Below are 25,698 nucleotides of genomic sequence, written 5' to 3' on the forward strand. Positions count from 1 at the left end.
CAGTGAACAGTGGTTTGGTTTTATTTGTTAATATTCAGTTACCATTATGTGATAGCCAAGGACATCTGGGTTGACATACCATAATATTCAAGTAACTAGGAGAGAGTAATTATAAGACTTATTATGGTTAGTATTCCAACTGTTCACTGTTTCTATGCTCGTATGTGAGAGAGAGAGTGAGTGTGTGTGTATACACAGGTTATACTTGTGTGTATGTATATATACGTACAAATTACCTATATACTTGCCATTAGTAAAGCAGTGTATTTCTCTCTCCTGAATTTTGTTTCCCTATTCAGACCCAATGCATTAAGCTTGAACAAGAAAGCAAAATGCATGGTAACTTTGATATTAAGCCACAGAAATAAATTATTATTTTTTCAGTTCAGTTCAGTCACTCAGCCATGTCTGACTCTTTGCGACCCCATGGACCACAGTACACCAGGCCTCCCTGTCCATCACCAACTCCCGGAGTTTATCCAAACTCATGTCCATTGACTTGGTGATGCCATCCCACCATTTCATCCTCTGTCATCCTCTTCTCCTCCTGTATTCAATCTTTCCCAGCATCATGGTCCTTTCAAATGAGTCAGCTCTTCGCATCAGGTAGCCAAAGTTTTCGAGTTTCAGCTTCAACATCAGTCCTTCCAGTGAAAACTCAGGACTGATCTCTTTAAGATGGACTGGTTGGATCTCCTTGCAGTCCAGGGGACTCTCAAGAGTCTTCTCCAACACCACAGTTCAAAAGCTTCAATTCTTTGGTGCTCAGCTTTCTTTATGGTCCAACTCTCACATCCCTACATGACTACTAGAAAAACCATAGCTTTGACTCTATGGACCTTTGTTGGCAAAGGAATGTCTCTGATTTTTAATATACTGTCTAGGTTGGTCATAACTTTCCTTCCAAGGAGTAAGTGTCTTTTGATTTTATGGCTGCAGTTACCATCTGCAGTGATTTTGGAGCCTCCTGAAATTAAGTCAGCCACTGTTTCCACTGTTTCCCCATCTATTTGTCATGAAGTGGTGGGACCAGATGTCATGATCTTAGTTCTCTGAATCTTGTGTTTTTAAGCCAACTTTTCCACTCTTTTCTTTCACTTTCATCAAGAGGCTTTTTAGTTCCTCTTCACTTTCTGCCATAATGGTGGTGTCATCTGCATATCTGAGGTTATTGATATTTCTCCCGGCAGTCTTGATGCCAGCTTGTGCTTCATCCAGCCCAGCATTTTGCATGATGTACTCTGCAAATAAGTTGAATAAGCAGGGTGACAATATACAGCCTTGACGTACTCCTTTTTCTGTTTGGAACCAGTCTCTTGTTCCATGTCCAGTTCTAACTGTTGCTTCCTGATCTGCATACAGGTTTCTCAAGAGGCAGGTCAAGTGGTCTGGTATTCCCATCTCTCAGAATTTTCCACAGTTTATTGTGATCCATACAGTCAAAGGCTTTGGTATAGTCAATAAAGTAGAAATAGATGTTTTTCTGAAACTCTCTTGCTTTTTCGATGATCCAGTGGATGTTGGCAATTTAATCTCTGGTTCCTCTGCTTTTTCTAAAACCAGCTTGAACATCTGGAAGTTCACAGTTCACGTACTGTTGAAGCCTGGCTTGGAGAATTTTGAGCATTACTTTGCTAGCATGTGATGTGAGTGCAGTTGTGTGGTGGTTTGAGCATTCTTTGGTGTTGCCTTTCCTTGGGATAGGAATGAAAACTGACCTTTTCCAGTCCAGTGGCCACTGCTGAGTTTTCCAAATTTGCTGGCATATTATTTCTTGAAGTTATATCTATATAGCAAAAGAAATTTATAAAACATAATTATTCATGTCCACCTATGTATGCTATAAAATGATTATGTTTCACGAACTTTCCCACAGGGTGCATATGTAAATGACCAAATGAAATAAATGATATCTAAGCACTTCACACTTTGATTAGTTTAATACTACAGTGGCTCTCTGAACTGGATCCATTATTGTCTCCATTTTAAAGATGAGAAGACTTACATTATAGAGAAATCAAGCACCTTTTGCAAGTTCTTATATTTAATAAACTTCAGGGCCAAATTTTGAATCTCTGGCCCCAAATGCACCATCCAGAGCGATAGGCTGCATTCCCCCAGAACACGTGTGTGTCGGGGGCCCTCCTGTTTTGCACACTCATCTTGCCCCATGTGGCAGCATGTCTGTAAGGTCGCACTCAGCACAGGGGCCCGGTCAGCCCTCCCAGCTGCAGCTGGCTCCTGGTGACTTTCCCGTGTGCACTGGAGACACCATCGCTCCCATGCTCCCATGTCAGTGCCACTCCCATCACGGGCTGTGCTCTTCCTGGGCTCTGTCTGGGTGTGTTATGCTCAAGACACTTCATTTCCAGCTCCAGGGTGTTTCCATGTCATTCACTTGATGGAATTTGGGCAGAAATGAGCTGTGCTTCATCATGACAGTTCAAGCTCAGGACATGAAAGGAGAACCGTGTTGAAGAAGCTGCCCAGGTGTTTTTGTTTTCCATTTCTGTATTAAAAGTAGGTTTCTCATTTCTCTCCAATGTGTGTTCTGTGTATCCAGGCTCACAGGAGTGTATACAGGTGCTTCTGTTCATCCCCATACCCTGTCCTTTAATTATCTTATCCAGATCTTGTTTTTCTTCAACTTTGTTCCTCATTATGCTGCTTCAGTTACTTAAATGCTTGTAATGGCATCCTTGATAATCGGATATGGGCCGTTTTTTGTTTACACATATGTTCTACAGCATTTTGATTACTGGTGTGGACACAGAGCCCTGGGAATGAATATCTTTGTGGAGTTTCTGTGGTTTTTGTGGGTCTGGGTGAGGAGCCTGCAGGTCACACCTTAACACTGGCAAGTGTGACCTCCTGCCTCTGTCATTTGTAGGCACGAGGACTGGACTTGTCCCGCGTGCGGACCTGTGTGGTGGTGGCAGAGGAGCGGCCTCGAATAGCACTCACCCAGTCTTTCTCGAAACTGTTCAAAGACCTGGGCCTCCACCCGCGGGCCGTTAGCACCTCGTTTGGCTGTCGAGTGAACCTGGCAATTTGCTTGCAGGTGAGTTTCCTTGATGCCAATAAGTGCTTGGGTCACAGAGTGACTTTTAAAGACAGGCATACAGCGCCAAACTGCTCACCACAGTTCCCTGCTGATGCTAACCCACATTTAGAAGGAATCTTTCAATCAAATGCATGCGGTTGGTGCACACTTGTTTCCTTTTTCTTTTAGTTAAAGTCTGCGTTTGTCAGTAACCATTATTCATAACTAGCATTCACAGGCTTATTCTGTCCTGGGACATTTTAAGTTTTGTAGCAAGAGTTGCTGTTTGTCCAGACCTCTCAAGTCAGGCTCTTTAAAGATGAGATACTAAACAAATGTTTCACTGTGGCAAGAAATCCTGTCCCTTGAAGTACTTAGTCTCTTGTATGCAGACAGTGATTGCTGAAGGGAGAATTCCAGTACATTAAGCAGGTTCACAAATTTGCTCCTGTGGTGACACCATTGAAGTAACACTTAATTGCTGCATGTCTAAGTTAGAGCTGTAAGTGAGGCTGCCCTCGTAAGGTAGCCTTGTATCCTATGTGGCCAAAAATATCTGTTTCCTGTCTCTTCATTAGCCCACTTCTGACCATCTTCACTGTTCTCTCCTGCTCTGAACTCTTTACCTGAGATCTAGTTTATGAAGGCGAGGAAGGTTGTGTGGGAACCTCCCCCAGTGCCCTTCAGGCCGCCTCAGCCAAAATGAGCTGGTCCCAGGCTCAGCTTCAGGCTCTGTTCCTTTGAGCATATGAAAAGGACAGGAACTTCCTGCACAGTAGGTGCTGGAGTGGAGGACAGTTGCTGCAAACCAGCTCCCGGAGCTCCCCTCCCTGCCACCTATCATGTCCCCCATGTGTGGCCCGAGGTGCTGCTTCTAGTTCCCCTTGGGCAACCATGGGAAGCTCCTGGTCTGCTGACTCCTGGCTAGAGCTCTCAGTATTTGGACTTCGGAGACAAAGGACTGACTATCCCCACATGATCAGTCTGATGAGATCGCGTTAGAAAAATCAGTGACAGGAAGCTTTTCTGATTTTCATTAGATGTTCCTTGCCTCTGTCTCCCTTCTCTTTGAGTCAGCTCCATTTTTAAACATGTGTAACTACCAGAGTCCTTAGGAGTCCATTGAGCCTTGGTCTGTGAGTGAAGTAATCTGAAGGATTGGATTGATTTGCCCAGCTAGTCCTTTACATGCTGAGATTTTCTTTTGCTCTTCACCTTTATCTGTTCTGCTTGAGAAGAAATGAGAAATGCACTCATTAGATGAATCCAGCTGTAGGATTCTGTAACACTCCCTTCTCCTGCAAGCAGTGGGGAGTGAATCAGGAGTCTACAGGAATCTGTGAGAGACAGGCTCCTGCCCACAGCGATGTTACTCTTCTCTCTCTCAGAATGCTGGAAGATGAAGGGAGAAGGACACAGAATAGATCCCATATTAACAAATATCATTTAGCACTTGTCCACTTCACACAGGCAACAAAGAATTCTACAACACTTTATTATATAAAATTAAAACTTTGTAGACACTAGAAATAAAGCACTTATGTTATTTACCTCTTTTTCTTATTTATTTCCATCTACTTAATCCGAAATGTTTTAAGAAGTTTTTATAAGGAAGCAGTAAATTAAGTAGGAAAAGTAAAATACACTAAAAATAATAGAAAGGGTAGAGCTGACAGAAAATAAGGGTAAGAAGCCAAGAATGAAGTTGGCACATAGGTACTTGGCACCTTGTGGCCTGAAATACAAGCACTGTCTATCTGTGTCCTTACCACCTAGAACTGGACCTGGTGCTTTGTAAATATTTAATAAATATGTGTTGCAAGAATGTGTGGAATACTTGAAGTTCTATACTTTTAATAAAGAAAACTAATATATTCCTGTATGGAAAGCAGCCCCATTAGCCTGATGCCGAGGCAGAGGGGGCATTGCCAGTCCCCGGCCGCAGTGCTCGTTTGGGAGCTTGACAGCTTCTCTAAGGGTTTTTGTATGTTTTTTTCTGCTTGTGTGCTTTACTCTCATCGAATTTGCAGCCAGTTTTCCTCTTTCTGAATGGTCAGTATTAGAAAAGAGCTGACAGTAGTAATGAGTCTGGCAGCAGAGATGGATCAGGTGAACTCAAGTGCGTCCCCCTGAGCAGTGCAGGCCTCCCCCTGCTGTGCCTGCAGCCAGGCGTGCCTCAGCGTTCTGGAGTTCTGTGGTTTGGGGGGCTGGACCACGTGTGCTCACAGCAGGCTGTGGGCAGAACCCTGTTACCCCACACGTGGATGTGGGGTCTCTGGCATGCTCCATCCTGGGAGTGGCCTCTTGTCAGCCAGAGTCAGATTTTACTTAGAGAAACTCAAGACACAGTTCTGGCCCTCTGGGAACCACATGGACAGTACACATACAGATGAATTTTTCAGTAAGTGCGTAAAATATTCTTAGGAAAAATGAAGTAAGAGCATAAAAGGGGTACAGAGGAGGCAGTTTTATGATTAGGGTAGCCAAGAAGGACGATGCTGAGTTGACAGTTCTGCAAAGTGCCCTGTGACGTGAACGTACAAAAACGTGGGCAAAAGCAGCAACAAGTGCAAGGCAGGATTGGTCAGTGGAAATGTTTATTTTCTATTAATTTTTGCATAAATAAAAAAATATGTGATTGTGATCCCAAACAAGATCTTCATGACCAAGATAACCACGATGGTGTGATCACTCACCTAGAACCAGACATCCTGGAGTGGGAAGTCAGGTGGGCCTTAGGAAGCATCACTACAAACAAAGCTAGTGAGGGTGATGGAATTCCAGCTGAGCTATTTCAAATCCTAAAAGATTATGCTGTTAAAGTGGAAATTTAAACTCCAGATTTAAATTTAGAAAACTTAGCAGTGGCCACAGGACTGGAAAAAATCAGTTTTCATTCCAATCCCAAAGAAAGGCAACACCAAAGAGTGTTCAGACTACCACACAACTGCACTCATATCACATGCTAGCAAAGTAATTCTCAAAATTCTCCAAGCCAGGCTTCAACAGCACGTGAACCATGAATTTTCAGATGTTCAAGACGGATTTATAAGAGTCTGAGGAACCAGATTTCAAATTGCCAACATCCGTTGGATCATAGAAAAAGCACGAGAGTTCCAGAAAAACATCTACTTCTGTTTTACTGACTACGTCATAGCCTTTCACTGTGTGGATCACAAGAAACTGGAAAATTCTTCAAGAGATGGGAATTCCAGACCGCCTTACCTACCTACTGAGAAATCTGTATGCAGATGAAGAAGCAATAATTAGAACCAGACATTGAACAACAAACTGGTTCCAAATTGGGAAAGGAGTACATCAGGGCTGTATATTGTCACCCTGCTTATTTAACTTATATGCAGAGTACATCATGCAAAATGCTGGGCTGGATGAAGCACAAACTGGAATCAAGATTGCCAGGAGAAACATCAATAACCTCAAATACGCAGATGATGCCACTCTTATGGCAGAAAGTGAAGAAGAACTAAAGAGCACTCTTGATATAAGTGAAAGAGGAGAGTGAAAAAGCTGGCTTAAAACTCAGCATTCAAAAAGCTAAGATCATGGCATCTGGTCCCATCACTTCATGGCAAGTGTATGGGGAAACAATGGAAACAGTGAGAGACTTTATTTTCTTGGGCTCCAAAATCACTGCAGATGGTGGCTGCAGCCATGAAATTAAAAGGCACTTGCTCCTTGGAAGAAAAGCTATGACCAACCTAGACAGCATTTTAAAAATCAGAGACATTACTTTGCCAACAAAGGTCCATCTAGTCAAAGCTGTTGTTTTTCCAGTAGTTTGTGTATGGATGTGAGAGTTGGACCAGAAAGAAACCTGAGCGCCAAAGAATTGATGCTTTTGAACTGTGGTATTGGAGAAGACTCTCGAGAGTCCCTTGGACAGCAAGGGGATCAAACCAATCCATCCTAAAGGGAATCATTCCTGAATATTCGTTGGAAGGACTGATGCTGAAATAACTGCGATACTTTGGTCACCTGATGTGAAGAACTGACTCACTGGAAAAGACCCTGCTGCTGGGAAAGATTGAAGGCAGGAGAAGGGGACAACGGAGGATGAGATGGTTGGATGGCATCACTGACTCGATGGACATGAGTTTGAGTAAGCTCCAAGAGTTGTTGATGGACAGGGAGGCCTGGCACGCTGCAGTCCATGGGGTCGCTAAGAGTTGGGCATGACTGAGCGACTGAACTGAACTGATCCAAAACAAACAGAGAAGGCATAGCTTGAGGTTGAGGTCTGAGAGCAGAAGCACCATGACTCTTGTTCCCATTGTATTTCTGCAGGGCCTGACACATGAGAACTGTGTAATAAAGATATTAAATATACCAAAACTGAACTTTTAAGAACGATTATACAAATAAGGAAAACAACCTGAAAAGTTATGAATTTTTAGAGACTGAATTTTTTACCAAAGAATATTTAGGAAACAAAAATCGGAAAATACAGACCAGCCAATAAATACCACCCATCTGCCTAGAGAGAATCACCATCAATTCCTTAACATGAAAACATGAAAAACAGAAATGCTAGGGTGTTTCCCAAATTCCAAGCCCTGTCCTAAGTGCTTGAAGGTGTTGTGAAGGTCATGCCATTTTTCTGGTAACCCCAGAATTACCAGCATGTGTGAAATCAGTGAGTGTTTTCAGTTGATTGGTGGTTGTTTGAGGGCATGTTTTCTCAGCTGGATGGCCCACCATGCTTCCTCAGGGCCCTCGACTGGGCTGAGTGCCCTGGGAGAGAGCAGCCCTCTGTCTCTCGAGGTATGTAGCCAGGGACCTTGGTCCAGATGAGGAATGGAGCCGCATCTGAGCTGTGCTCTCAGAATCACATTTCTAGTGTCCATGGGCCCCCTTCTAGAAGTGCCCCCTGGTCTTGGGGAGTCTGAGTTGTGCAGCTAGCAGGTTGTGGTGACTGCAGAAAGAAATGTTGGTGATGCGTGAGATTCTGAGGTACCTGAGTGGCACAGCACGAGGCCAGACCCACACAGGACTGTGCCCATGCAGAAACCTGGGCTTGTTCCAGCTTTCTCGGGATGTCAGGAGAGACAGTCAGCCAGGGAAGATGTGCAGCAACCGAGGAGCTGCCCCTAATGGCTTTAGGGTCTTTCCCCTGTGGACTCGGATGCTTTTGGATGGTGGAGGTGGGCACCAGAACCTGGCAGATGAGAGGGAAGGGGATGCAACGTCTTGGAGGACGGAGCTGAGGGGGAGGCAGGCTGGGGAGTCCCTCCCACACCACTGAGCGAGGAGCCTGAGGTTTGGTCCATGCTTCATGCATACTCTGAACTCTTTTCTTGTCCTAATCTTGTAGATGAGCAGGGCTAGACAGCCTGAAGATTCACAGACTTCCAGGGTCACCTTTATTGTTGTAGTAAGAAACTTGAAGCTGTTTCAGTGAGGAACACTCGACAGATTTGGTCAATTAAATTCATACTCCCTGCTTTCTCAGTAAAGAACAGAAACTAGAGAAAAGTACCATAAAATCAACACCCACTGACCGTATGTATGAAAAGCAGTTCCTCAGGCCCACCTGCCCGTGGCCAGTCATCTGTTACCTCCTCTGTTGCTCTGTGGATATGTGAACATCTTTTTAGATTTTTTTTTAGCCTTTAATGGTACAGTGATTGATTTTAATGATTTCCATATTTGACATTGTTTTTGATCTTCTTTTTACTTTGTTCTCTGCTTTTTGCATTCTCCTCCCCACCCCTCCCTCTTCTTCATCCCACTTTTACTGCTGGGTTGTCTGTTTCTGTGTCTGTGTGTGTCCTCGATGTTCGGTTTCTGTTGGTCTGGTGTCCTCTGCTCCCACCTCCTGCTGCTGTAGCCTCACCGGCTGTGGAAGCTGGCCGAGCAGGTAGGGACTTCCCGCCCGTCCACACCAGTGCCTGCAACCACACAGTTTCATCAGCTCCCAGCAGTGGGTAGACTAGGAGTTGAGTGCGGAGATGGGCTGGGCTTGTGGACCCGTGGGCAGGAGGGCTGACAGCCAGCGTGATGTCATGTCTCAGATCTCTTCAGATGTCTTGCATTTGTGACAAACGCTGTGCTTCCATTTACACGATCTGTGGTGTCTTTGCCAGTTTGGGGTCATCTCTGTTTTGCTTCATTTTTTGCTTCTAGTGACCTGTTTTCTGATTTGTTGGTTTTTAATTGGCCTCTTGTGGTTACATGCTTTGCACTGCTCAGACCACAAACTGTTCCTCCACTCAGCTCTGGTCTGTGACACAGCCCCCGGAGTAGCCGCAGGTCAGCGAGGGTGCTGTGTCCTCACGGCAGGGCAGCTCCTCCTCCAGGCTGATTGCATGTGCTTTCTCGGGGCGGGGGAGGTTATCGTGTGGTCCAGTGTGGTGTAATGAAGGTGTCTTTATTTTTTTCTTTTTCTTATATTGAAGTGTGCCTTTGATATAAGGTTAAGATTCTCTCGTGAAGAATTTTAGTGTAGTTCTTCAAATAAATCTGAGAGTCTCCTTATTTTTTGGCAGATTTTTTTTTTAGGTTCTCTCTTTTTCTACCAAAAGTAGTGCATTACTTTCCTAGGAAATGTATGTAGAATTTTTGTTTGTAATGTAGCTTTAATGCCATTGCTGTTATATAAACAGAGATCATTGTTCAGAAGTCAACTCGGTATGTATTTTGAAGAGATTTATGATCCCAAGATAAGATTTCAGGACCCTGTGTTTAAATAAATAATTCAGACCACAGGGTGCTGCCCAGATGACCAGTGATAAAACATGTTACCTCCCTGACTTATGTCTTGGGCAAAAATGGCCTCCCACCCTGGAGGAAAACCAGGGCACAGGTAGAACCAGAATGAACAAGATCCTTGCCTTTTATCTCTTCTTTCTCAGTCTGTCAGCTCATGTCACATGTTCTGCTTCAGTACCTTGAGCTCTGAAAATACACTTTCGGGGATGCATGTGGTGAAAGCCTCTCAGCAAATGATGCTTCACTTCCTCAGCAATCTGCTTTTGCCAGCGCTACCTCTGTAGTTTCAGCCTCTTTTTGTTTGGCGAGATTCCTCTTTCCTTTCTAATTTTCATAAATGATTAGCAGTCAAGCTATGTGAAAGTCAGTATTATCTTAGTAAGATATTCTTTCAGAGTTAGGTTATCAAGGGAGAGGTGTGGTTTTAGTGCTTTTGGGTTTTGTTCAGTTTCAGACCTTATCAAAGAAATATTCCCAGTCAGTAGGAAGCACAGATGTAGCTCCTCCTAGGCAAACGGGATTAATCGCATTGTGTCCTTGCTTGCAGGGAACATCGGGGCCTGATCCGACCACCGTCTATGTGGACATGAGAGCTCTGAGACACGACAGGTATTGTGACTTTGTCTCCCGGCACCCAGCGCGCAGCGCTCCTCTGGAAGGAGGAGTGCAGTCGTCTGTCCTGAGAGCAGGGGCCACGGAGTGAGCTTTCACAGCACTCCACGTGCTCACATCCCACCAGGGCAGCAGCTCCTGATTCTGAGAATAGCTGTCCCAGAGCCGCTGAAGTCAGAGTGGCCTTTTCTCACACTCTGTCAGACTTGACATTTTCTTGAACACTAGTCAGCCACTGTTTTGCACCTCATAAAATATCAACACTTCTCACATTTCTTTGCATGAATGGAAAATTTTTGTCAAGGCATTTCCAAGAAAAACTAAACTGTAAGTCAAGTTACCTTTCTGTGCAGCTTCCTAATAAGCAGCCTTGAGCAAGAAAAAGGGAGTGTGCTGGTGGATGCTTGTGAGTCCACCTCAAGGGGTGGGACAGAAGGTGGGGACAAGATCAGGAATCTGTTGCAGAACTTCAGCTCCCAAAGGGGTCCCTCCTGATGTGCCTGAGGGGGAGAGAATTCTGTCGTTTTTCTACAGGCGTCCCCAGTGATTGGGTGGTTTCTCTGTGTGGTTGTGGAGATGCCCATGCATTGCTGTTTCTTTGACATGATAATAGAGTGACTCTGGTACAAAGAGTCCTTTTATAAGTGGCTAGAGGTGCTTGTGGATGTGTCTGCTTGTTCTCAGTGGTGCCTGCCGACGTGCATTTGCTCACAACATGTGAGAGAGCTGGGGAGAGTTGTGGGTGGGAAACCAGGAGCCCCCGCCTGGCCTGGCCACGTGTGTTCTTCTTGCCTGCTGAGTTCGCATGTGAGAGTGTGTCGGGGGCAGGGTTGCAGAGGGGCCTGGCGTGCCATGCCAGCCAGTCACACCTGGGTGGTGTTCCCCACCACGGGTGGGTTGCCATGGTGCCATGTCTGATGAACATGATGTGGGAAGTGGTCCTGGTGGCATGTGGTGGGTGGAGGCCAGCGAGGCAGCTGAACATCTTGTAGTGGCCAGGACAGGCCTCTGCCGCACAGCAGATGACCAGAATGGCAGCAGTGCTGAGACTAAGAAGCACTTTGTTCCCCTGAATGCTTTGTTCTGCTTCACTCTTGATGGTGCCTCCTGCCCCTGGAACCCTCGTTTTAGACCCCGCTGTTCACAGGGACTCCCAGGAGACAGCCCATCTAGTAGCAGAGAGAACCACTGGCCCCCAAGAGACACCAGCCCCCTGCAGCAGAGGCCTATTCAGACATCTTCAAGATGGAGACCCTTAGCGCTGAAGAGATTAAGTGACCTCTTTCGGGGGCATAACATTTCCAAACATAACTAGTAGGCTTTAAAAAGAAATTTGCTTTACTCCCTACAAAAATTATTTGAAGATAATTTTATGTTGGGTTGGCCCAAAATGGTCATTGGGGTTTTTCCCTAAGATGCTATTGTGGGCGCGCCGGATACAGAACACCATCAGCACACTTAACGCAGGGCTGCCTGGTGGACCAGACTAGGCTCCATCGGCTTCTCTTGGTGTGAGTGGCGCTTGTCCTCCAGGTCATCAGTGACCACTGGAGTGGCCATCAAGAGACAGGTGCCCCTCCTGACCAGCGCCAAGACACGCCACACTGGCTGTTCTCCATGGCTCTGAAGTGACCAGCTCCTGACAGCACTCGTGGGGCAGAAGGTGTGCTTTCCTGACTGTGCCATGTCCTGGGAGTGCTGGGTGACGGTATGCAGTCAGGAGAGAGCCTCCCTGTCTGTGGTGCACGGGTGGTGGACAGAGCTGCCCTCCCTCCCCAGCCTACGCCCTCTTATCTCCCACAAGTTTCCTGGGTTTCTGTGAGCCCCTATCCCTCTCATATGTGCTGCACGCGTGTGCATCTCTCTCAGCTCTTCCAGGAGATACAGCTCTGCCTTCTTCTAGGGATGGTTTTTTCTTTGCTCTTGTGGATATTCTCAAGTGGGTGAAAGACCCCCCCAACCCCCGCCATGTGGCATTTGCTGACAAGACAGGATCACCCCTGAGTGGTCCTGGTGCCCCTTCCTGCTTGCCTGGAGTCACTGACACAGAGCACTGTTCCATGGTGGCCAGAGAAGAAACTCTTTGTCCGCCCTGCATGCTTGCCCAGGTCCCTGCCACCACTCAGCAGGGGGGAGGCCGCAGGGAAATTCTTAGCAGGAGAGTTTTCGTATTTCAGATAAGATCCACCGGCCCAGCAGGGACAGGAGACAAGATGAACTCCGAGGGCAGGATGAGGACGGGAGGCTGGTTGCCCTGAAGCAACTAGAGAAACAACATAATCTTATACCTGAAGCAACTAGAGAAAGGACAAACAAAACCCAAAGTTAATACCAGAAAGAAAGCATACAGATCAGAGCAGAAAAAAGTGAAATAGGAACAAAATAGTAGTAAAGATGAATAAAACTAAAAGGATGGTTCATTGACAAGACAAATAAAATTGATAACTTTTAGCCCAGATTTATCAAGGAAAAAAGAGAAATCAAATTGATAAAATTAGAAATGAGGGTGTTCCCTTCCACTCCATTTTCCTGAAGTAAAAGTTGTCTGTAGATGATTGGTCAGCATCACACTCTGAGAGTAACATGGAGAGAACTGAACCCAGTCATGGGATAAAGTAATACAGCTGAGGAGGGCTCAGTGGGCTGGGTTGTGACTGGCACCAGGGTCCTCCATAGTTCTTGAGTACCTAACCAGCAAATAGTTCTTAGATTGAAAAGCACTTCTTTCCAGAAAGGAGATTTTGCTGTCTGAACTGGCCAGTCCTCTCCAGTGTGCCTGGCTGAGGCGGTGGATGCTGTGCTGTGGGGCCTGCAGCCCCCTGTGTTTGCAGAGGACAAGCCCAAGAGGTCTCCTGTCACAGGAGTGGTGGCCCTTTGAGGAATGCAGCTTAATCCTCACTCTCCCTTTTCTGCACACGCTGTGTTGACCCTGTTACATCAATGCAGAGTCGTCCCTGATGTTTGTGGGTTGATAGGTGGGGCTGCGTCTCCATACTCTTGTGGCCTGAGTGGTAGCCCCCACTGTCTCCTCTCTGCCGTTGTCTGCTTTTTCTTTGACTTGTCAACTCCCTTTGCATTGGGTAATGCTTGTCAACAGAGCTAACGTGCCTGTCAAACTGCTGGGTGTTGACCCAAGTCCTAGATGTGGAGGAGGGAGCCAGGGTCCAGACCACACAGTAACACCTGTTTTTCTTTGTAGAGTACGCTTAGTGGAAAGAGGCTCTCCTCATAGTTTGCCCCTGATGGAGTCAGGAAAAGTAAGTACAGAAGAAAGGCATGTGCATATACATTTGAACACAAGTCTCAGTTTGGGGGCTTTGGAAAGTTAAGAAGTACATGGAAGACTATTTCCAAAAAAAAGTTTTCTTGAAAAGTAATATGTCAAGTCCAGAGTTGGACACAATTGAGCAACTGAACTGAAATGAATATATCAAGTGGTTTTGACCATGAGCACAGAAAGTCAAAGGAAGCCCCAGGGCCGTGGCACCTTCTCTCTTGTTCTGTTCTGTGTGGCTTCCACTCCCACAGGTGTCTCTGGGTCTACAGCAGCTTTTCCAACTCCAGCCCTTCCTTGCATTCCACCCAGAGGAGGAGCAGCAGGAAAAGGAGGAGGCTGCAGGGATGGCTCCTCAGCCTATTCACTCACACTTAGCACCTCTGGGCATGGTTACCCCACCTGAGAAAGGCAGGCTGGCAGTGTCATCGGTACATTGGGTCCAAATGTCCATGGGCCTGGCCAGCAGGCAGAGCTTGTTTACTGTGGAACTAGACAAAGACTGGTTATCATGACAGCTAGTCGTTCCTGCCGTGTCATTTATAGAACTAAAGTGCAAGGAATGTATTTAAACCTGAATGAAAACTCTTTTCCCCCCGGCCCCTATTGTCAGATCTCTTCTCCACTTAACATGATTCTAGAGGCATGTTGTTTGGGACCTTTTACAGTCTGTGTCTTCACGGCTGACTGGTTAGAGTTCTTGGTACTGTTTTTAAGGTGGGATTCAGCACTTCCCACCCACCCAGCTCGACCTGGTGGGCCATTCACCAGACATGCTCGCGTAGCTCTCACCACAGGGGTGTTGCCTTACCTTAGCTGCACAGTTAGTAGCTGAACCAAGAGGGGCTCCAGTCTAAATTTCCAGAATCGGCTTTTGATTCTTTACATGGTTCCAGTGGAATTCAGAGCATTTCTGAGCTAAACGTCCATCAAGAAGGAGGTGCTCAGTATCAACGTTGTGCTATTGGCAGCCAACAGGCAAAGTGGGCAGTGTGACAGAGGAGGGGCAGGGCCACAGGGACGTCGTCCACTTGGTGTGGCAGATGCTCTGGTGGGACTGCTGCCTCTTCCGGACACCACAAAGCAGCTCCGCTAGTTCTCCTTTGCAAGCATCAAGCTTGTTAAATTATATCATCTGTCATGTTTCTGTTCAAAGTCTCACTTTTAGGATCATTTTAACACAGGCTCTTTTATTGTAAATAATTACAATGAAGTGTCATTGATTTGCTGTCATTATGTGATACTGTGGTATGCAATTTTGATTTAAAGCCATTCACTTTCTAAACCATTTTAATAGCGAAAACACGCACTTGGCATGAAGCATCTGCCTGTCTGCCACTAACAAGACTGTTCCTTCCCGCATAGATACTTCCAGGGGTGCGGATCATCATTGCCAATCCAGAAACGAAAGGACCCTTGGGAGACTCACACCTGGGCGAGGTGAGAAATGGGATGGGTGTCTGTGAAGGTTCAGGATTATGAGGTGGTGTTTACTTAGCGAGTATCACATTTCTCTCCAAAACATTTAGCAAAGAGGAAACTTCCTGTGTATGGGCAGAGTTTCCTTGTTTTTCAGCTCTCCATTTGAGTTCCATGTGCCTGCTTCACAGCAGAGAAGTCTTTCATCAGGAACATGATAGAGAATGTGCAGAGGGAATCTTGCCAAACCCAGAATCATAGCAGCACAAACAACCATGGCAGGCAGGCTGGGGACATGACGGTGTTTGTCTGGGTCAGAAAGTCACTTTTACTCCCTTGTATTGACGATGCAACCTACCCAGTGACTCCCCACCCACCCTGTGCCCTGCACACTGCTGGGTGCATGCGGCCACAGGAGACCCTTCCTGGGCTGCTGGCCAGGAGTGCCCCTCTGCCTTTCCCGCCCACCTCACTCCCTGATTAACTTGCTTCCAACACATCTGCCTCCCCGTTTTCCTCTCCAAGGCCAGGCCACAGTGACCATGACCTGCCCACAAGGACACTCCTGTAGATGCCACCCACCCTGTGGTCAGCTGCTTCTCTTCTTCTAACCTATCCTGGTCACACACACAACACTGCCGTTGATGGCACCTTTAACTCACACACCAGCCCCGCCGCTCTCTAGGGCACCATGCCACACACATGTATGTGTACACAGGGAGGGAGTGGTGTTGAGGCCTGAGTCTCAGCCACCGTCACCCCCAGACCCTTTTCCTTCTTAGGCAGTTTATTGGCCCCTCACTCGTCTCTCTCCATGTGAAGATCAAAATTGAGATGATGAAATGCTATACGGACCTTATTTTTAAATTTCTTTTAAATGCATATCTAAGAATGAAAATTAAATGTGATGCCTGCCATCTCTGGCCCCTGCTGTCCTCACAGGGCATGGCCTCTCAGAGCTGAGCGCTGGGCTGAGGGGCAGAGACCCCTGCACTCTGGCATTGTGCTGGGAACCTGTCTGACAGGTTCTCTTCCCCTCACTTGCTGGAGACCCTCATGCCTGGGCTGCTGCCTGGTTTGCCCTGGCAGGTGTGGCTGAGGGCTGCTGGCCAGACGCTTTGTCCCTGACTCAAATAACCATTTCCCAAGATACAATGTGCAGGCATTTTTATCCTCCATTTTTTGTTACAATGCCTTTCCCTTCTAGAGTTTTTCTGTTGTGTTATTTTATTACAATATATTCCCCAAAGTATACAAGCCAGAAAGCTTTTTAACATTTTTCCAGCTTGCTTTTTGGAAACAATCAGTACATTTGAATAAATATAAGGAAACTCTTACAACCTCTTTGATTTGATATTTATTTCAAAAGCCCTTGGTTCATCTCCTTTAACAGGATTCTCCGAGATGATGGCTTGGGGGTTTGCTCAGGCACGAGTGTGCTGCCATGTTTTCATTTCAGCAGACTTTGTGGTGTCTGTGTCTGCCTGGAAACAAGCCGTCCTGTTTTTTTGCAGGCCAGGGACAGACGGAATACAATCCTTTGAATTGTAAAAGTAGTTTCTGCCCTGGACATCATGTCAAGTTAACTTATGCAGTCCATTTTGCTTCCTTACAGATCTGGGTTCACAGTGCCCACAATGCCAGTGGTTACTTCACTATTTATGGAGATGAATCCCTCCAGTCAGATCACTTCAACTCAAGATTAAGCTTTGGAGACACACAGACAGTCTGGGCACGAACAGGCTACTTGGGATTCCTACGGAGAACTGAACTCACTGATGCAAATGGAGGTGAGAGTTCCCAATAGGAGGCAGGAAGTCCTCAGACACTGAAAACTTGTGTGTGTGTGGGATCCCAGTCCCAGGAGAGCATGTGTGCTTGCTGCAGGCAGCCTGGAGACAGCCAAGGGTGAGAGAGCTGGGGTGGGGCGAGAGAGAGCCCAGGGTGAGAGAGCCTGCTCAGGCTGTGCGCGTCAGCCGCTGAGGATGCACGTCCCATGCTCTGTCCTCCTCTGTGAGCTAGGAACACGTGTGAAATCAGGGCAGGGGCTGGGGGCTGTGTTGTCTATGATAAGTGCCTATAAGTGCAGCTCACCGGCTTGTCACCAACTGTGGCGCTGTCAGCCCCACCCAGGATCCCCTGAAGCTGCATTGTTCTCTTCTGGGCAGGAAGCCCTGGCCTCCAGTGCTCTGGCCCTGCCAGGCACCCTCAGGGAACAGTAGCTCAGATGGCTAGTGCTGGGTGTGGGTGTGACACAGAACCCACATGTAGGAGCCTGTCTGCTCCTCACATTGCTGATCCTGGAATCCTCTCTCTACTCCTGAAAACAGAGGCAGGACTTGGGTGTTACTCCGGGGCGGGGGGCCTGAGGTTTCTTGTGAGATCTGCCAGCCCCAGAGATTAGTGAGACTTCCAACCCACCTGCCTGGTAGGAGGTGTGCCAACCAGGCCAGACCAGCAAGAATGCAGAGGAAAAGTACAGAAATATTCTGGTGTTGTATTTTCTTTTATTTTTTTAAGGTTTAAAAAACAAAACATTTATTTAGGAAGGCTGAAATGATTGTATGCTCATTTGAAACAGCTAAGTTGTGTAAGAATGCTCCATATTTTATATCCTCGAAGGGTTGGATTCCATTTTGTGTGCTGTGTTCTTTCTTCAGACCTTCTAGCTTCAGACTGGTGTTCAGCAGAAGCATGGCTCGCTCCTTTCTGTGGGAGCCCAGCCTCTTCACCCTCACAGAGGGCAGGCATGCCTGTGCAGGCTGTGGAGTCTCAGCACAGACACATTATAAGGCTGGCAGCTGGTCTACACAGTGTCCTGTTGGCTGTGAAGCCTGCTCAGCTTCTCACTGCAGGCAAAAGCTCAGAAAACACCTGCCCATCACAGGGATCAGATTGGGGCAGCATTGATCTCGTCGCTGGCTGGCATTGTATTTGCAGTTTGGGGAAGTCATAGACTGTTTCACTGGAGGTTGCCCTCTGGGATTCCTTGAGGAACTAAGCTTAGCAACACCCAGACCTCAGCACTGGTTCTGCCTGTGGAGTCCGTGGGCTGGGAGGGTGGGAGGACCCAGCAGCTGCGGTCAGAAGTCAGCAAGTGATTGCCTCCGTCTTGTCTGCCTTAGCCTAGAGACGGAGAAGATTTATTTTCTGGTATTGCACATGTCGGTCACTTCTCATAAACTCACCCTGATGCACTCAGAACCCTAAAGATGAAAGAGGTCTCCTTGTTTCTAAGGAAAGATGGACTGCTTGTTGTCATTATCCCAAGGTTTACACAACTGACAAGAATAACTTTACCAATCACGTGAACTAAGGGAATCTTTGTTTATGAACATTCTCGGAAACTCAGCTTTCTTTCCCACTCAGACATGTAGTGATAAGAGAGTTGAACCCTCATGTGATGGAACCACAGGGAGCTTGGTGTTGCTTTGGCTGTGCTGGATCCTCTTATGTGATTCCACTGCATCTCAGGCAGTGCTGCCGAGGGATGTATGTGGAGGCTGCCCCTTGGGCAAAGGGACCGTGCAGGCATGCGGCCAGCCACGTGGCCACACAGCCCCCACCCCCCACTCCCCACTGCCACACCTCGTCCCTGAGCACCTTGTGCTGCAGTTTCCCTTAGAAGGGAAACCAGACCCTTGCTCAGGGGTCTTTCTTGTACCTCTCTTCCATGTTTAGGGGTAGCGCTCGTCTTTATTCTTTAAGAGACTCGAGCAGTTTTGCAGTGAAGCTCACATAGTGTCCATTCCCCACGCAGAGCGCCATGATGCCCTCTACGTGGTAGGGGCCCTGGACGAGGCCATGGAGCTGCGCGGCATGAGGTATCACCCGATAGACATCGAGACCTCAGTCATCAGAGCCCACAAGAGCGTCACAGAATGGTGAGGAGCGGGCAGGCAGCCCGAGGGCCAGGATGAACCCGAACCTCTAATGAGCACCCCTGGTGCGGTTGGTGGTCTTCCTGAGGGGGACGGACAGATGGCTGGGGGGTGTTTCCAAGGAGCTGATTATTTGGTTTTCTGTTACGGAAAGTGTGATGTAGGGTGAAACACTGTCCACAGGGAGCCTGAACCCAGTGAGCCCTGTGGGAAGGCCTCAGCTCCAGGAGAGGCCACGCTTGCCAGCCTCATAGGGTCATCAGTGACAGGTCACCCATCCCACCACTTGGAGGTGGCCTGGGAGGCCACGCTGTGCCCACCCTGGCCACTGGGTGGCTGTAACTTGCACGTGTCAGTCACTTCTCATAAACTCACCCTGATGCACTCAGAACCCTAAAGATGAAAGAGGTCTCCTTGTTTTTAAGGAAAGATGGACTGCTTGTTGTCATTATCCCAAGGTTTACACAACTGACAAGAATAACTTTACCAATCACATGAACTAAGGGAATCTTTGTTTATGAACATTCTCGGAAACTCAGCTTTCTTTCCCACTCAGACATGTAGTGATAAGAGAGTTGAACCCTCATGTGATGGAACCACAGGGAGCTTGGTGTTGCTCTGGCTGTGCTGGGTCCTCTCATGTGACTCTACTGCACCTCAGGCAGTGCTGCCGAGGGATGTATGTGGAGGCCGCCCCTTGGGCGAAGGGAGTGTGCCTGGATGCAGCAGCACCAACCACTCCTCAGGGCCTTCACGTGGCACTTGAGCAAAGACAGTGGCTTCAGCACCACTGGCCACTGTTCCTCTCACCCGCCTCGTTTCCTGAAGGGTGGAGGCCTGAGGGGGCCTGTCTGCAGGCTCAGGGCAGGAGCCCCCAGGGAGGCTCCTTCTGAAATCTCTGGGGGGCAGATGGATTGGCCTGCGAGTGTCAGCTGCCTCTTGTCAGCTGACGCAGGCTGGTGTTCTTGGCCACACGCTGCACCGCCAGAGGGCTCAGCAGACAGAAGGGGCGAGTGGACGGCAGAGCTTCCTCCCCACTCAGTGCTGTGTTTCAGGGCGAGCAGCAGCAAGCCCATCTGAGCACAAGTCCTCCACCTCTAAAGCTGCCTGTCCACTCTCGTGTGAAGGCAGGAGCCCCAGAAAGGTGTCCGCCAGAAACAGTAGGGATCCGCCTCAGTTTGCACTGAGGTGTAAGTAGCCATCTCAGCCTTCTGTTTGTGTATTTTTTTAAGAAAATATCTTCAAGTGGCTTGTATTGCCCCCCTCACATATTTTCTATCTAGTTGAAAAGGTGCCATTTCCACTGGGAAGTGTGTGGCCAGGGTTCCCCTGTGGGTTTCTCTTGCCTGTTCTGAGTGTCACTTAGATGACGTGAAGCTTGCTCCTTTCTCTACTCTCAGAGGCGCCAAGAGGGAAGGAGCAGCAGGCTCGGTCGCGAGGGGCTTCTCTCCTCAGAGTGCGAGCAGCACCACGGCTCTGCTGTCACCCCCCTCCCCAGGCCTGTGGCTCCCCCAGGCAGCCCCATCAGTCACTTGGTGCAGAGAAGGGAGGGTGTGAGGCTGGGTCACATCGGTGACTGCCTCACTGAGCACGGCCCAGCCACCCTCAGCCGCTGTGGCCCCAGGAGGGCTCCAGCAGGCTCCTGCTGCCCCCTGTACCCCTTCTCAGTGAACTGTGGGATCCACACTGACTCTGATGCTGTACCCTCAACGCCAGATGTCAGGATAAAACCGTCCCCAGCGTGGCCACGAGCAGTCACGTGACTCACAGACGTGCAGTTCTCTCGAGCAGCTCCCTCGGGGTGATGCTCGTCACAGAGCCAGCCCCGGGAGTCTCCAGTGTCCCTCTTCCATTTTAATGTGATCATTGGACATGCTAAGCAAAATACACATTTTTTGTTAACAGGCATACCCTATGCTTTTAGGAAACAGTGATGACTTTCCCCAGACACTTCCTGCCTGACAGCTGAAACAGAACATTCTCTGTATTTGACTCCAGCAGCCACTGCAGGCCCTGGAGCTTGACCCCGCTCTCCATGGGGCTCCGGTGTGCTAAGGTTCTTAAACATTCATGTTTTAAAAGCCCTACTTCCTGATGTCAAGGTGGCCTAAAGTATAAAACATTGGACTTAGTTAGGCTTTTACAAACTGGGCAGACAAGATACTGTGGGTGGTCCTCCTGAAAGATCCAAGTAAGACACTTCTGGATGGAGCTCTGGCTTCCCCAGGAACTCACCCACCTGAATCAGGTCCCCTGTGTTGCCCTCACCCAGTTCCTGAGACAGAATCTGTCAGTGTGCCCCAGGTCTGCAGTCGAGCTCTGAGGTACCTGACCCAGCATGGTGGCTCATCTGCTCACATGCACACGTGTTCACCCCCTGGGGACAGAGGCAGGTCAGGACTAGCCCTAGTGCCCACTGTCCCAGCTCAGCAACGGTCCCGCCGACTGCACTGCAGGCTTCCCAAGTGCCTTTGGGGATGGGCTGCACCCTTAGGGCCTTGTGTAGAATCAGGGAAGGCAGGGGTTGGCTGCCACCCTGAGAGCAGGTTGGTAAGAGGTGTGGACGCATGGAGTGTCAGAGCTGCTCTGGAACCTGCAGACCGGAGAAGGCTCAGTGCCCAGCAGGAACCCAGTGGGGCATCCAGACAGAATGGAGTTGCTCCAATTGTACAGTGATGCTTCTTTCTCTTCCAGTGCCGTGTTCACCTGGACAAACTTGCTGGTGGTTGTGGTTGAGCTCGATGGGTCCGAGCAGGAAGCCCTGGACCTGGTCCCCCTGGTGACCAACGTGGTCCTGGAGGAGCACTACCTGGTGGTGGGGGTGGTGGTGGTGGTGGACATCGGTGTCATCCCCATCAACTCCCGGGGCGAGAAGCAGCGCATGCACCTGCGTGATGGCTTCCTGGCCGACCAGCTGGACCCCATCTACGTGGCCTACAACATGTAGATGACACGTAGCGCCCCTTCCACGTGGCCTACAGCATGTAGACTCCGGGGCCCGCATCTACATGGCCTACAGGATGTAGACGCTGGGACCCCCATTTATGTGGCCTACAATATGTAGACACCACATAGTGTCCCATCTACATGGCCTACAACATGTAGATGCCCGGGGCCCCCATCTACGTGGCCTACAATGTGTAGACGCCACAGAGTGTCTCATCTACATGACCTACAACTTGTAGACGCCCACGTAGTGTCTCATCTACGTGGGCTACAACATGTAGACACCTGGGGCCCCCATCTACATGGTTACAACATGTAGACACCCACGTAGTGTCTCATCTACGTGGCCTACAACATGTAGACGCCTGGGGCCCCCTGTTCAGTGTCACAAGTGTGGGCACCAGGGCACCTTCCCCAGCAGAGCCTCACCATGCGGTGGGGAGACTTCCCACGCGTCCTGGTCGCATGGGGATGAGATGTGAATGTGAAGTTTGCTCACGAGGACTTTGGGTTAACTGCCTTTAGTTTGTTGGAAAAGCCCATTTCAAGAACTTTCTTTTCTTTTTTTTTCAATTATTGAATAATAAGTGCTTTCTTCGTAAATGTGGTATTTTGTTAAGCCAAAATAGCAATTAAAAAAAATATTCTGCCCTCCAGATGGGTTCTTTTAAACAGTTCATGTAGTGTGACAAAGAATTGTTTTCTCTGTTTTAATGTGTCATGAAATCTTAATGCCATGGACCTGCTACTGATTTAAGCCATTGCTGGAGCCCATCCTTTTAGGACAGTGTGTCAAGGTACGAGAAAGCCTTCCAGATAGCACCTTCCAATTAGATTCTAGCCGCTTTCTTTGTCAGAAACGTACTCAAGAAACAGACTGATGATCGGCCCTCCAAGTTATCATAGAATGAGAGGAAATTATAAATAAGGTGTATTTCGGCAATTACCTTGCAGATATCTTTGTACTAAACTAAAAAAATAAGTTAACTCCATATGTAATTATGTACAAAACGTTTAATTTATTTTGATCTCTTTAGAAGTATAACAGAGAAAACATTCAAGAATATTAAAGTCTTGTAATGTTTGCTAATATAAAAAGTGTTGTATTATCTTGCGTGGATAGCATCACAACAGATATATATATATATGAAATATAAGTTCACTAAGAACAAAGGGAATTTTAAAGTTTAAAACACAGAACCTGTCACTTGCATGGTGTCCCCTCCGCTGCACTGTAGATAGACTCTCGCCGTTGCTGGTGTGAGCAACCAGACGGCCTGCAGCCCAGAGCTTCTATTCTGGAGCCAGAGACCAGCTGTGGGGCCAGCGCCTCGGAGGTGGCGGACTGGAGCCGGGTGTGCACTTTCCCTCTGCCGCGGGGTCGTGACGGACTGTCGGTGCCACGTGCCCACCGCAACGCGTGGCCTGGGGAGCAGCTGGCCCACTGCACGCGCTCCCTCGGCTACAAGAATTCATTGCACAGTGTTTTCATCATTTTGTTTGTCACCTTTTTTTGGTCCTTGGTATGAAAAGGAATGTCGTTCTGTGGTCATTGGCAGCGGGTTGCGCTGACTCCCTCAGCGGCTTTAAGGGAGGAGACTCACTAGGAGGTCATGCACGGAGCTGCCCCAGCTGTGCTGGCTGGAGTGGGAGGCCCCCAGCCCCGTCGTCGCTCCTGCTGCAAGGACATGCTTCTGATTTCCGTCTCTTGCTGCTGCCGCCGCCTCATGCACCTTGAAACTTTGAAAGCCCCTCGCACACTCCTGGATTGAACCAGCTCGTCAGCGTCCAGCCAAGAAGAGGTACCAGCTTCCGAGTGAGATCCCCTCCATGATTGCCCCAGTGTGCCCGGGGTTCCTGTGCAGGGTCTGCCTGGTTCAGAGTGTTGCCGGCGAGACTGAGACCCTCTCTCTGTGGTGGTCTCACCTGCCTTGCTCTGTGCACTGGCACTGAGCCCTTTGCCACAAGAGAGTTTTGTTTGACTTCGGAGATTCAAGGCTAATTGCTGTTAGGATTTTAAGTGGCATTTAAAAAAAATTTGTCTGCATGTGGGGTTTCTTCCATCTCCACAAGTTATTTGATTTTTAAAATATTTTTAGTTCATTGCTGTGTATGAGTATTTCTCCACATGCTTCAGATAAACATTCCCAGTCTTCTGCTTCCCAAGGGGGACCCCACCACACACACAGAAGATACATGCTCACTGTGTGGAAGTGTAGGGGAGACTCCACCACACACATATCCACTGTGTGGAAGGGCTGGGGGGACCCCACCACACACAGAAGGTACACGCCCACCATGTGGAAGGGCTGGGGGGACCCTACCACACATACAGAAGATACATGCCCACTGTGTAAAAGGGCCTGGGAGGACCCCAACACACACACAAGATACACGCCCACTGTGTAGAAGTGTAGGGGGCACCCCACCCCACACACATCCACCGTGTGGAAGGGTAGGGTGGACCCCACCACACACAGAAGGTACACACCCACCATGTGGAAGAGCCGGGGGCACCCCACTCCACACACACACACACACAGACACACACACACACACACACTGTGTTTAAGGGTAGGGGGACCCCAACACACACAGAAGATACACACCCACCAGGTGGAAGGGCCAGGGGGGATCCCACCACACACACAGAAGACACGTGGCCACCATGTGGACAGGTACAGGGGTGACCCCCACCACAGAGGACACATACACCCACAGTGTGGAAGGGTGGGGGGCGCCCACCACACACAGAGGACACACACACGCCCTGTGGAAGGGTGGAGGGGGCAGTTTTGGGTCAGACACTGATGAGGAAGCAGGACTTAAGGCCCAGCGAGGGGGTGTGAGGTTGCTGGTGCCCTCGTGAGGCCTCAGTCCTGCTGCCTGTGCCAGTGGTGAGGGCCAAGGGCTCAGGGCTGGGATCCAGGTTCTGTTGTGCAAGAAAAAGGGAATGAGACTCTCAGTACCACCCACTTAGCAATAAAGGAGGATCGTTCTGTACTGTTAATGGAAACTGTGCTGGGACGAGTCATTCATGAGAATATAGCCAGTGTTTGTCTCGTGACCTTGTGCTTTTGAAGTCAGACAAAACTGTGTGGTCAACTTGCACAAAGGAGGGTACACAGCGACCACCAAGACTCAGACCAACCAACAGGGCGGCTTCCTCATGGTGCTTGTTTGTTATATCTAACCCTGCTTGACACTTTCCCCAAGGGAAATGGTCCCTTGATAGTCAGATGCTAGCAGCGTTGCTTCATAGTGTGGTGACTGGTTAGAGAGATTCATGTGCTCAGCCAATCACGGTTCCAAACAAAATTTTTATGTGCAAAGGACAGCAACCTTCTCGTATGTTAAACCACCAGTAAGCTTTGTACATCTGTGATAACGCCTGTTTTATATTCAAATGAACAAATAAAAGCTTTTATTTTTGTTGCTCTGAAAATAGCAGTTTCTTAATTGGTCCCCTGGAGAGCTGGGCCAGCTTCCATCCCAGGAAGGAAGTGACTCCCACCAGGAATGGATCCCACTCTGTTTACATAATTTGTTGCATTATTTATCAGTACAGATAATCATACTTTGAACAATGTTTAAATTTTGATGTGGGCATTTATTGCTAAAAAATTCCTATGGCGACAAATGTTTTGTGAAATGTTTTTTTTAATTCTTTTAAATATATCTAAATATATTTGTTCACATTTTCTCCAAGTGTACAGATTATTGGTAACCTTGAGGGACAAGGAGTGTGAGTCTGTGTGCACAAACTCCGCTGCTCCTTGGCCAGGACCGAGGTC

The 25,698-nt window shown here is 48.3% G+C and overlaps 1 protein-coding gene and 1 non-coding gene across 7 annotated transcripts in view; one reads left to right on the forward strand and one right to left on the reverse strand.

Moving 5' to 3' along the window:
- Positions 1-25,387, forward strand: part of DIP2C (disco interacting protein 2 homolog C) — a 305,520-nt gene extending 280,133 nt beyond the window's left edge. For 4 of the 6 annotated variants that reach the window (XM_052651231.1, XM_052651235.1, XM_052651233.1 and 1 more), the window contains 8 exons: positions 2,891-3,061; positions 8,892-8,921; positions 10,320-10,381; positions 13,584-13,641; positions 15,024-15,098; positions 16,693-16,867; positions 18,838-18,961; positions 21,653-25,387. In XM_052651231.1, the coding sequence (XP_052507191.1) occupies positions 2,891-3,061; positions 8,892-8,921; positions 10,320-10,381; positions 13,584-13,641; positions 15,024-15,098; positions 16,693-16,867; positions 18,838-18,961; positions 21,653-21,905 (948 nt within the window). In that variant the 3' untranslated portion in view covers positions 21,906-25,387. The remainder of the gene's footprint in view (positions 1-2,890; positions 3,062-8,891; positions 8,922-10,319; positions 10,382-13,583; positions 13,642-15,023; positions 15,099-16,692; positions 16,868-18,837; positions 18,962-21,652) is intronic. The other 2 variants (XM_052651232.1, XM_052651234.1) reach the window with 1 other exon arrangement.
- LOC128058987 (small nucleolar RNA SNORD31) lies at positions 17,935-18,003 on the reverse strand. The gene has a single exon (XR_008200575.1). It is a non-coding gene; the product is annotated as a small nucleolar RNA SNORD31 (small nucleolar RNA).
- Positions 25,388-25,698: the final 311 nt, after the last annotated feature.

This window comes from Budorcas taxicolor, chromosome 13 (genome assembly GCF_023091745.1).
Source record: "Budorcas taxicolor isolate Tak-1 chromosome 13, Takin1.1, whole genome shotgun sequence".
Lineage (NCBI taxonomy): Eukaryota > Metazoa > Chordata > Mammalia > Artiodactyla > Bovidae > Budorcas > Budorcas taxicolor.